Here is a 13503-nt window from a genome sequence, read left to right as displayed (position 1 = left end):
GCACGTAACGTATGACGTGTACAAAAATGGCAGCTCGCATTGTCAGGTCGTGTGTTGTAAACATGGATGTATTATGAGAGCATGTTCTCACAGTGACAGTGTGATAGTATGATATGATCAAACTGGAGACATAGTTGAATAAGATGATGCCACGTGCCTGCGGGAGGCTTTAGGCAGCTGTGTCAAACCAGAAAAAACATTACAGTCAGAGAGAGAGAGAAATGTTTGCAGCTACACTGTCGCGATTGTCCAGCCGAGGACAGAGGACGCTGAGTCTGTTCTCCAGCTCAGGACCTTCAAACTGGAGCAAAGTGGTGTCAGACGCAGAGAAGATCGTCGGTTATCCAACGTCCTTCATGAGCCTCCGCTGCCTGCTCAGCGACGAGCTCAGCAATGTGGCCATGCACGTCAGGAAGCTGGTCGGGACTCAGCACCCTTTACTCAACACTGCCAGGTAACACACCTTCCTCTCCTCCAAACCAAACCTCCAGTCACAGTCTGTCTTAAAACAACAGTCAGGTGTCCATATGAACACTGAAATAGTAATCATTCCTCCTGTTCATACTGACTATTAAAAGATCCCCTTCAAATGTCCTTTCAATGTAAGTGACAAAATCCACAGTGTGTCCACACAGTCATTTAGTGCAAAAATGCATTTAAAAGTTGATCTGAAGTTTATATGAGGCTTCAGCAGTCTGAGTTAGTCATATCAAGGGATATCTGCCACATTTACAGTCTTTTTAGCATCAAATTCCCTTTTTATGTTTCCTTGGACAGTGTTCCCTGTTGAGTACAGTAGTAGTATAGTAACAAAAAGAGGGACTTTGGCACTAAAAAGACTGTACTGTTGAAAGATATCTACTTGATTTCGACAGCTGAAGCTTCACATTAGCTTCAGATAAACTTTTAAAGACATTTTTGCACAGAAGGAGGACTGTGGATTTTGTCCCACATCTCTTACATTGTAAATGCATTATGAAGGGATCTTCTAATGGTCAGTATGAACAGGAGGACTGATTACAGCAAGAAAAACATGTTTCAGTGTTGATTTGGGTGCCTGCCTGTTGTTTTAAGACAGACTTGAAATATTGTGAACCTGTCCTTGAAGGTTCCCAGGCCTGGAGGTAAATTTTGTGTAAGGTTAAAAACTACAGCGCCACAAGACAAGGACAAATAAAAGAAACGGCACATACTACTAAAGATTCAAAGTTCATGAGTACACTGTTCATCATTATTAATCCTGTCTCTACTTTGTGCCTCTCACATAATCATCACTTTTACATTTGAGAGTTGCACTGATTATAACATTCGAGTCACAGATAAGCCACTGATTTACTCAAAAATGAGTATAAGGCAGACTTTGGAAAACATTAGTGTGTTTATGTTGGTGTCTTATGAGACACAAACACAGCTGCACTTGAGTGCACATGAAGATGCATTCTTAGTATCTCATTTCATCACTCTGTTGCCATCAGGGTAAACAGCAATTGGTAGCAATCAATAAAGGTTTTTTTCAGTCAAGCAACAGCAGTTGCTATCAGAATACGATATATATTACCACTACCATCTAATTATGAGTCTCATTATGCTCCAGGTTTGATTTGGAGTGTTCAGGAGGACTTTTGTACAGATGGAATGAGGTTTTCATTATGTTAACAGAGTAAAAGTCAGACTGAAACCCAGAAGACTTAAAACTCAAACTTATAGAAAATAGATATCTCAAATTCTGACCTGTTTGCTCACAGCTCCATACAAGAATCACAAACATGATAGTTTACATGTGCAACCGTATTCTTGAACACTCTCATTTCTGCAAAATTTATTATCACATAATGGCCCTCTTAGACGGCACCTGCAATATAATGGAGTTGAGGCATTAGTGCCACTGAGTTCATGAAAACAAACTATAAATGTCCTGCTGCCATCTATCCTTGTAACATTAATCAAATAATGTTGTTACCAAGGCTTTGATTTGTTCTCTCTCTACTGGACTGTTGAAGCACTTGACAGACTTTTCAATTTGGATAGATGCAGTTTGAAAGCATTTAGGGGCTTTACTTTAAAGTGGATACATAAAATACCAGAATACAGAAGAAAAGCAGTACTGAGGGTACATGTGTTAAGATTGCTCCTTTCACATACTGATGCAGCCAATGCTTAAAAACAGAAAAAATAAATTACAATTCGATACACATTGTGACCTGCTGTAAAGAGAGGAAGGAACACGTCCCATGACATCAGCTGTAGCCTCTTCAGTAAACATCAAGCTGACAAACAGCAAGTGCCAAGAAACGTATCACGGAGCAACATGCGTTTTTTGGAAGCCATGAGACTCCATCCAGACAGCAACAAAGTAAAACTGATAACATTGACAGGGAGACTTTGTAGTTTTCAGGGGCACTACTACCCAGCCTAATGCTGAAATTTCAAGGCAATTTGGGGAACATTCATGAGCATTTTTGTGCAGAATCTGGACTGTGTTGCACCAGCTGTTCATAAATCCATCACAAAGTTTATGTGTAAAGTCCTCCCTAAGTTCTTAGTAACTACTAGCTATTTTCAAACTAGTGATTTACTAAATCTGGTTGCACCATTAAAACCTAAAAGGAATGTCTTTGCTAATAAACACTTTAGTAATGTGTAAATCAGTTGCGAGGAAACATGTGTACCATTGACCAATAGGAAGCAACCAATTGTGAACATGAAGTCACTGTATCACGAACTGTAATATAAATTCCAAAAATAACAATTTTAAGTGTCGAAAGATATAATAAACTTGACTGTAAATCCTTTGTGAATGTAGGTCTGACTTTGTTTCATTTATGTCTGCATACCTGGAGGAATATGTGTGTTTTATAATTAATAGTATTCACATTTACAGTGAGAGGGAAATATCCCATTATGCTAAGCTAACAACGTTATTTGGTCATTTAATGTTATTGGCATAGAGGTTTGTAATTTAAGGAATATTGTGTTTTTTTCTGTGAAATATAAAGTGTCAAGTCAGTTATGTTGACCATATTCCATATTTTACTCTTTTACTCTTCAGTTTAAACGGGTTAAATATTAGCAAGCTAACGTTAGCTTTGTCAGCGAGCTAACGCAACAGTTCCACCTGGCAGTTGGTAGATGTAAATATTTAGTAATAACTTATCACTATGTGAGAACTAGTTTGTGTGCTGCAACTGGCTTTAATTTAGTGATGCGTAAATCTCCATTTAGCAACTCTTACCTTACTAGGCTAAGTTTCAACTTTCGAACAGCTGGTGCAACCAGTTCCTATAAGTGCAACTTGAATAAAAATCTGTTTGAGAGGCAAAAACAAAGCTTTCTTGTATGAATGCTTAATTTCAGAGAAAGATTCCAAGATAGATTGACCAGAGAGGCATGACAGGTTGTTCCAACCTTTGCTACTGCTAAAATTATGTAAATACAACTCTAAAATACTTTTACAACCCTTCCCCTTTTGAATTGTAAATCCTTTTGTTTTCTCTGAAATTGGTAATAACTGCATGTAGAGCTGCAATGATTGGTCGATTAATCGATTTGTACAGTTTTTTTTAAGAAAAAAAAGTTTTTCTTTGGTGCCAGTTTCTCAAACATCAATATTTTCTGGTCTCTTTAGTCTTCAATGACAAGAAGCTGAATATCTTTGGATTGTGGACTGTTGGTAGGGACAAAACGGTACATTTGAGGATGTCATCTTGGGCTTTGGAAAACAGTAATCAACTTTATTCACCATTTTCTGACGTTTTATAGACCAAACAACTAATTAATATAAATATGTATTTATATATCCTGTATTTGCTCAAAGCCAGTTCTCAAATGTTACTGGTTTGTGATGCAACTGCAGAGCTACTATTGTATATTGAGGAAGGTGGAGCTAGAATAGGTTGTATTTTCCAGCTGTTATCTCATCACCTGTTTCGTAGGAGTTGCCAGAGCTTATGTTTTATCAAAAGAAATCAGGGACTTAGAGAACCAAGGAAAGAGAACGAGAAGAGAGAGTCCTCGAACTCAATCCCGCCATGCAGACGGGTGTGTTGGAAACTGTAGCCCAAGGGTGTAATAACCTATACACCTAAATCTGATATGACAATCCATTTGGGTGTTGTAGCAAGGGGCGGGGGCAGGTGGAGGGGGGGGAGCAGACCTCTTGACAGTCTGACTCCTCACTGTCAGCTTGGGTTGGCTGGTTCGTATTTCCCACTGTGTCTCCGCCTTAGACGCGCGGCAGATAAAAATATCCACAATAGCAGACAGGCAGACCCTCGTGGAGTTGGGTTTCGGTTTTTCCTTTCCTTTCATTCTCAAAAACTGCAGCTCAGCTAACTTTGCCCCAAAGTCTGGAGTTACAGCGAGGGAACTGCGGCCCAGGAGAAGAAACTTTACTTGCTTTAAGGACAGTCCTTGAGAGTTTGACTTAGACTAGAATTCCCTCACTGCTTTCTATTATTTTCTCTTTTTTTTTTAAAACAATCTTGCACTTTAATATTTTGATAAATTTGGTGACTATAAAGACTATTTAAATGGGGTGCCTATAGTGTGGACATGAATGAATGATGATTTAGAAAGCAATTGGAAGGCTTTAGCACCAAGGGTACAGAATGGAAGAAAGAGTAAAGACTAAATAAGTGCTTTACATAAGGCCAGACCTTGTTATGAACTGTTTTCTGAGGAGACAAAAGCACTTGCAACACTAAACTGTGTCAAGATATGACAAAAGTAATTGTGTCAATGTGCAGCCTTGACATATGTCCCGAAAACAGTGTGTCTCTCTGTTTCACTGTCAACTTTTCCATGTAAAGCCCCTCTCTGTAAATTCAATTTTTATGATGAAATTGGCAACAGTCAATGTTAAAGCATCAGGACTGTGAGTTGGTTTGATCAGATTTGATTGACAGTGGCTTGGCAACAAAGGCGAACAACCCCTCCACTCTGTCAAGACATGACAAATAAAATAATTAAATATAAAAAATAATACATTAATGAGGTGGTACAGAGACTTCATGTGATGTTTTGCAACATTATTTCCATGCTTTAGACACTCTTTACCTATTTATTGGCCCTGCTTTAAATGTATCTTTGTAATCTGATCATTCAAACAAAACTTTGGGGAGATTTTGAAAATGTTGACTTGTGTATGTGAAATTGTGTGAAAAAATATAATCAAATGAATCATATTATTCGGGAAGGAGGTATTATAATCAAAATAAGCAACCATGTCTTTATTCCTTGACTGTATACTGTAACCTGTATCCCCTAAATATTCCTCGAAATCTTTACAAAATTTCAGATAAATCACAAGAATAGAATCAGTGTATTAATGACTCTTCCTATTTCTTGTAAAATGTACAACTGGTTTCAGTGTCAGTAAATCTGCCAATCATGCTGTCACAGAGATATATCTTATTAAGAATTTTTTTATTTGTTAGAATTGAAATGGAGTAAACAAAGCATTTTTCCATACAATAATTTCAGTGTTAGCATTCCAATAGATCAGACTGGCACATACGGGTACTTCGCAAAACATCATGGCCACGCCCCTTTTTGGGAGAAAGAAAACCTCAGATCCCATAGATTTTAATGTGTGTTTAGCTGTGAATTTTGACAAGTTTGTATGCATTCATTTTGTGATAAACAAGCCTTTGTTTTATAGACATGTCTGGTAATTATTTTGCTACCTTGCCTGAACCTGATCATTATACCTTAACAAATTCAGGTTGATTGGTCAGCCATCATGCCCCTTCAGCCTCCATCCGTCCAAGTGGATCAATGACCCGACACAGTGGCCGTCACTGACATAACTATTAAAGTTTACTACTAGGTCTTAACTAGTAGAGACTAATTATGTTACTTTGTAAGTTATTAAAGAGTGACATTACCAGTTATGGAGTGTTTCCCACACACATATACATGGGATGACACTGGGTCCCATAGCTTCCCCTCATCATCTTGTCTCTGGATTGCTTAAAGCCATCAAACTATCCTTTTTGGATCCCTTTCTTTTCCAGGAAGGATGGGGAACCGGAGATCTGGATTTGTGTGTTTATTTGTTTTACAACCTCGGCATTTTGCTGTTTCTCCATTATTTGAAGGTGCAATTCTTTCCCCCAAAAGGGGGCGTGGCCTTGGCACTTGGCACTTAATGACGCTTTGCCGGTCTCGTCTATGGGAAACTCCTCTTGCTGTAACTTTTAACTAACTGTTAGCTCACTTAGGATCTATAAAATAAATGCACTTAAGTGTCAAAATAGGTACTTATTATTTATCATTTGGCAAGACAAATAGTTTTTAATTTTCACCGATTGGTGCATGGAAGTACGCGTCATCACATTTTTCAAACTGAGCCCCACCTGCGTCAAACCAGTGAGAAGAGCGTGAAGAAAAACACAAATGCAAAAATCTCTCAAGTGAAATAACTAAAACTGCTCTAACTTTGGCAGAGAGTCGTGTGTTCATGTAGGATCCCATCCCTCATAGTAAGTAGCTGATGAGAAAATTCATGTTTTATCAGGATTTTTGCAACGGAGAGAAGCACATCACAAGGTAGGAGCTACTGACTGTATTTCAAGTTTTTTGGAAATGTGAGAATCAAATCCTGGAAACTGGACTAAACTGTTGGTCGATATTCTAAACATATTGTGATTCTAATCTATAAAGGTATCTGGCTGCACATGGGAGGCGGATGCATTGCATAAATTCAGTCTTTAAGAAAAGGCATATCGTGCACATTCCTTCATTCATTACTTTGGAAAAAAGGTAGGTAGGGGATCAATATGACACCACACATGTGAGGTCACACATTTGCATGCATTAATTCCAGCCCCTGCGCACAGCAGCTGAAGTTTTGCCGAGCAGAAGGCGTGGTGACCTGTTCACAACCCTTTAAAATGACAGCAGCCCATTTCTCTCTTTCTGCACCCTCTGTATCCCTACTATCTCTCTTTTTCCACATCATCCTCACCCCACCCCTTTGCAGGAGGGCGGTTGTGATTGATTGATGTATGCTGGTGTGGATAGTGACATAAATATTAATCATCTGCCACCCTCAGGCCAGTGGCTCACCCGGACTCCCCAAGAGGAGAGCAGCTTCATAATTTTCGCTCTGTAGCTGTTTCTGTTCAGCGGGCCATGCTGCTGCGTTCATCAGTGCACCAGGCTAGTCCCTATTTTCCAACTGAGTAAAGATTTAGAGTGACCATAAATAAATCTCAAGAGCTGTGATGAAAGACAGCCCTATATAATGTCAGCTTTATCGTATATTTTTTTTGGAAAAACAGTATGAGGTGTTTTGTGTGATAGGTTTGGGTTTTTTGGGGGGAAGGAACAAAGCTTCAGGGCATGTGGGTTTTTTTTCCCATTACCACGACACTGAATCACTCATGTATTCCTTCTGTCGTCTTTTCTCGCATTCTCATTTCTGTCTGGCCTCTATTCCCTCCATCTCTCTCCATCCCCTCCCTCTCTTCATGCTCTATCTCTCACATCCACTCTCTGTCTCGGGTTGTGGGGGGGGAGGGAGAGGGGGGTTGGAGGGCTGAGGCCGATGTCTGGGCATTGAGCGGAGGGGGCGTGGCCGCTTGTCTGCCTCGGAGCCCCTAACGAGAGCGTGATTCATGGCACAAGGGGCTCCCATAGGGACAGGATTAGAGGTGCTCTGTCTAACCGCTCCCCAGACAGAGTAAAAAGATATTTAATCTGCCCACCACGCTGCAGCTACCACTAGGCTCTGTGGGTGTGTATGCCTTTCTGGGAATGTGTCAGAAGGTTGTTGGCCAGTGGATGGGAGTACACCCCTCCACCACCTTTCCACCCCCCCACCCCCCACACAAAAGAAAAAATATAGTCCTGCAGCCAAATTGATCAATTATAAGTAATTTATTTTCCATCTTTCATGATAAATTCTCACTTCAGCAATTCAACTCATCAGTTTGCGTGGCATCTTTCGGTCGACATTGTTTCTGTATTATTTTATGTCCAGATCATGATTTGAAAACTGGTGTATAATACACATGCTGTGTGTCTAGTGTAGGTGTATTTGTAGCCCACAAGTAAAGCATTGATATATTGGCCAATATTCGTTTAAATTTACCTGTGTTCATAAGGTTTTAGTTAGCTTTTTTTCCTTTAGATATTCCTTTCACACATGAGCAAGGAAGAGTGATACAGACAAACAATACATGTACTTTGTTAAAATTTAATATAAACAGATAGCAAACAAATAGCATCTACCTGCCTTTACACTGCATTTCACATCAAGTATCTCCAGGTTGGATTTCACTAGAAAATCATTCCACTAGTATGAGAGCAATTAGTCAGTTAATCCATTAGTAGATCAGCAGAAAATATTCAACAATTTTGATAACTGAATAATAATTTAAGACATTTATCAAGCACAAATGCCAAACATTTACTGGAGCCAGCTTCTCAAATGTAAATACTTGTTTCTTTTTTCTGTTGTACATCATGGTAATTTGAATATCTTTGGGTTTGGGGTTGTTGGAAGGAAAAAAAAGTACAACTTTAAAGACTCCACCTGAGGCTCTAGGAAATTGTGATGGCCATTTTTAAAAATGGTCTTAAATTTTATAGACTGAATAATTAGTTGATTAATTGAGAAATAATTGACACATTAATCAGTAATGAAAATGATTATTAGGTGCAGAGCTACATTCTACTACTCAGTCTTCATAGCTTCAAATTCATATTAATTGTACCACGTGTCATTATTAGTTACAGTTAAGTAAGATGCAATAACAAAAATACAGTTGAGTATACAATTGAATAAACTACAATATTTTGATGAATTTCTAACTGTATTTTTAATATACTGTAATGTTTCCCTGCAGAGGCTTTGTCTATGACAGCAAGAACAACCTTCAGATGAGGGGACTGGTCGTCCTGCTCCTGTCGAAAGCTGCAGGGCCGAGCCACGCAGCCTCAGATCTACTGGCTCAGGACATGGTCAGCGGCATCTACCCCAGGTAAACCAATCAACCAACTATCCATCTACAAACTATCTGCATTGGTTTACACTACCGTGAGTCACAGCAAGGCAAATGAGGGACTACAGATTCTGTAATTGAACTAAAGCTTTACTCATCACTAGTTAGATCAATCTGAAGTCTAATAATCTAAAATGATAAACTGTTCTTCTGGCTTTTGTTTTGGTGTGTTGATGTCACACCTCTTGACAACTGTCACACTTCCTGAATACCTCTGCTTGTTTGACTTTACAACTCAAGAGGGTGCGAGTATCAACATTAGCAGCATGCACTAAATCTCCCTCCCATGCCGGCGATTCCCTATAGCACGGCTAAGTGTGAAAAATGTAATTTGTTGCTATTACTCATGTGGTTGCTAGGGAGCTAATTGGCAAATCATTATATAAAAGACATTATACCCTTGAGGGTCTTCTTGAATGCTTAATGGTGTCTTCCAACCTTAATCACAGTTAGTGTCGTATCAGGAATATCATACCACAGGTAGTTTCCACTAAGCAACTTCTTCGCTCAAATGCATTAAAACCATATTGCTTATTCAAATCCAAAGCTTTTTCTTTAAATGCCATCTGTAACCAGAGCATAGCTGACAATCCGTCTACCTTCCACATATTTCTATTCTCATCTATGTACTGTTTGGAAGAAAACTGATGTGGGCAGTAAACATGCGTAACATTGTATTTCAGAACCATAAATGTGCATGGCAAGCCAACCAAGAAAGGCAATACCTTTTGTCCTTGTTAGATGGTAGCTGAAGAATAAATAGTGAAATAAAATCCTTGTGTCAGGTAATTCTATCTTGTCCTGTGTGGTTATAGTCCATATCAGTTCCTGTAAATGAAGCACTACATCATTTTGTGAATATGATGGAATGTGGGGGCAATACAGCCACAGTTACAAGGTGGGAGGATTTTTATTTTATTTGGTTTTATTTAGATTGTAGCTAATTCAAAAAGTCGTTTCAGTAGCTCCTTTCTTGGCCGCCGTCACTGCCGTGCATTTAATTTGCCAAAAGTTAGATAATGTACCATGTATTAGACTGGAAAGTGCACTTATGGCCAACAAATTTTATTTTTAATTCAAACTCAACAGTCAGATTCATGACAGAATTACCATATGGGACACAAAGCTACTTTCATTCAGCAACATACAATCAGCTGTTTGCATGTATAAGAGCATCTCTCAATACTTGTTAGCAGTAGAAGCTAAAATGAATCAACAGTATTATTCTTGTTGGGGCTTTATAAATATGGTATATGTATTAATTGAATATGAATATGTAAGAATTGCAATTTTTGATGTGCATAGTATTTACAGTAAGTTTGTATTTCCTAGTGTATCATAATTGTAGTTATAATCTTATGTTACAGTTGTTCTGCCTGTCAGGACGCCACCTTGGACAAGACAATCTCAATGCAAACAACTATTGGACTTTTTGTGGTTCTAATTGTATATTTGTAGCCATGCTAGTGGCTCTAGGGATAGTAATGTTTGTCAATTGGTCAACACCTTTGGTAGAGACTGAAATATCTCAACAACTATTAGATCAATTGCCATGAAATTTTGTGTAGACATTCATGATCCCCAGAAGATTAATCCTAAAGATTTTGGTAAACCTCTTACTTTTCATGGATGGATTGTCATGAAATTTAATGCAGATATTCATGGTCCCCAGAGGATGAGCCCTAATAACTTTGGTGATCCCCTGACTTTTCATGTAGCGCCATCATCAGGCCATTATTTTAATTTTTGGTTTATGACCAAATACCTGCATAACTAAGTAATTCCCATCAGCCTCAGCTGTACTTTGTGTATAGTGCTAATTAGCAAATGTTATCATGTTAAACTGATATACTGAATATAATGATGATTGACCACTGAACAATAAAAGCATGTTCATTTCTCATGTAAAGTGAGAATAAAATTGAAATATATAAGGATTCACTATTAGAAACCGACAACTGTATTTTGAGAATTAAAAAAGGGTATATCTTTGAATACTCATTCAACAGTAGAAGCACATGACCCGAACAGTTTCTTGTTGGCAGCAAAGCGTTTGCCATTATTTGCAGTTACTTGTGTGTAATTATTTTTTTATTTTGACACCACCCTCTGCCAAATTTACTTCACAATGACTGCTAAAGAGATGAAATCCAAAAACAAATTTTGTATCTAAATTTTTTTTATTCTCTTCAATGAGCATTACAGCCACACAGAGCGGCTAGTGTGGCTGTAGACTTGTTAAAGTATAAATTGGTAGAAATGACTTCCTGAAATTTCTGGAATAGATGTTAAATTACAACATTTGTTGATTTATTTATACATGTTTAAATGACAAGTGCCAAATGTGGTATCACTTTGCTGCTGTTAAAATGTTTCAGGTAGCACCCTCAGGTCTTTTCTGGCTTTTTTACACACGTCAGCTACCAGCATGCAGCTCAGAACAGGGTGTGGGTGTGTGCCAAGTGGTTTCCAGAAGTGACTGCTGTGTTTGGCGTGGTTCTGCACTGTGTGTCTGAAAGGCTTCTTTCTTACTGCAAGCTGGCACAAGGCACATGTGTGTAGTAGAGTCGTGTCTGTGCAGAAACATCCTAATATTAGAACTAATTGGAATAAACCAGGCGTCATGGAAGCGCTTGAGTCCGGTCGCGTTTAGCCCGTGAAGCCGAGCCATATCGGCAGGTTTGGTCTCACTATAGGACGAGTTATTACACACTCACCTCATGTCATGACCTGGCGCTCGCATCACTGTGTGACACTGGATCACTGAATCCAACATGCATTCCCTCACTCGTGTGTGATGGATAGTCCAAAACCAAACACACACACACACACACACACACACACACACACACACACACACACACACACACACACACACACAGCATGACTTGATCACCTCATTTGCACTATCTTGCTCCCTCTCTCTCTCCCACCCACAGTACTCCCCCCACCACTCCGGGGCTCATTAGCACCTCTGCTGATGGCGAGATGGAAGGATGGAGGGAGTTGGGGTGGGGCGGGTTTGGAGGGTGATTGAAACCTCCGGGGGATGGTCTCCTCCCTCCTGACAGGCAGCATTTGTAAAACATTTCCCACTCTGCTGCCTGACACTTATGATTCACCAAAGCACCACAATGATAGATAGATAGATAGATAGATGGATAGATAGATAGATAGATAGATAGATGGATAGATAGATAGATAGATAGATAGATAGATAGATAGATAGATAGATAGACACTCACAGATAGTCCAACTTGTACCCACCACACCTCTTAATTTCTTGTGAAAAATGAAAGCCATACCACCGAACACATCACACTGCCCGTCTGATGGACAGGCCACCTCTTTAAATCACACACAGGGACGCACTCAGATCTGCAAGGCTGTATTTGATGGCGAGGCAGACTGCGGAGGGAGGAAAATGGAACAGAACAGTCAGGACAAGGGGCGTGGTGAGGGGCGTTACACCTCGGCAAGATGGCATCGGTTGCTATGCAACTGGGCACCAAAGCTATTTATACACCGGCCCCCTTGTCCCCCTTTTTTCCTCCCCAAGCTCCACTGCTACTGATCAGGACTGCTAGATTGGAGGCACAGCTTTGGGATATGTATATACCAGGGTTCCACAGATATGGATTTTTGGAGGCTGAAACTTTGTGCCACTGTTCAATACTTTAAATACACAAATTCAAAGTAGATCCAAGGGTTGTGTGTTTCCTCATATTTCATTCGTGTCAGGGTGGAAATCCCTTTTACTGGTCCATCATGGCCATAATGGGACAATACAAGTGTCTGCTGAAAGCAAAACTAATTGAATTCTGATCTATCCAGTCATCCTCCAAAACAGATGGGATTATGACGATATAGATGGTGAGACAATATCAATGTCCAGTATCAGAGATTTTCCATACCATTTATACCATAGTAGGTATCTCTTTAATATATTTTGGTGTATCAGGCCATTGTGTACAATGTTGCAAATTATCAGAAGGGCTGCTTTGTTACTTTGTATTAGAGCTGAAACAGTTTATCAATTGATCAATCAACAGAAATTAATCATCAACTATTTTGATAATCAATTAATTGTCGTTTAAATTCCAGCCTCTTGAAAGTGAGGATTTTCTACTTTTCTTTGTCTTATGTGAAAATAAATTAATTATATTTTTGGGTTTCAGACAGTTGGTCAGACTAACAAGCAATTTGAACGTTACCCTGCGCTTTAGAAAAATTGTGATGGCCATTTTCCCTGTTTTCTGACATTTTATAGAAACAATTAATCAATCAGTTAAAAGAAAGTAACCAGCAGATTAATTGATAATGAAAATAATTATTAGTTGCAACCCTTCTCTAAATATTGGATTTCATCATTTTGGATATTGGATTCTGCATCAATGTGATAAAGTACCTTGGTTGTCAATCATTTTATTCAGTAATTAGCTAAAAAGGACATTTTTGTCTGGTTATTTTATCCATAAACATTTTCCTCAATTGA

The 13503-nt window shown here is 39.0% G+C and overlaps 1 protein-coding gene across 1 annotated transcript in view; it reads left to right on the top strand.

Moving 5' to 3' along the window:
* Nucleotides 1–13503, top strand: part of pdss2 (prenyl (decaprenyl) diphosphate synthase, subunit 2) — a 33501-nt gene continuing 19998 nt past the window's right edge. The window contains exons 1-2 of the mRNA XM_042389186.1: nucleotides 1–454; nucleotides 8853–8987. Coding sequence (XP_042245120.1) covers nucleotides 222–454; nucleotides 8853–8987 — 368 coding nt within the window. The 5' untranslated portion in view covers nucleotides 1–221. The remainder of the gene's footprint in view (nucleotides 455–8852; nucleotides 8988–13503) is intronic.

Source organism: Thunnus maccoyii, chromosome 16, assembly GCF_910596095.1.
Source record: "Thunnus maccoyii chromosome 16, fThuMac1.1, whole genome shotgun sequence".
NCBI classification, from domain to species: Eukaryota; Metazoa; Chordata; class Actinopteri; order Scombriformes; family Scombridae; genus Thunnus; species Thunnus maccoyii.
The sequence above is the reverse complement of the archived record's forward strand: the minus strand, read 5'-3'. Positions and strand labels throughout refer to the sequence as shown.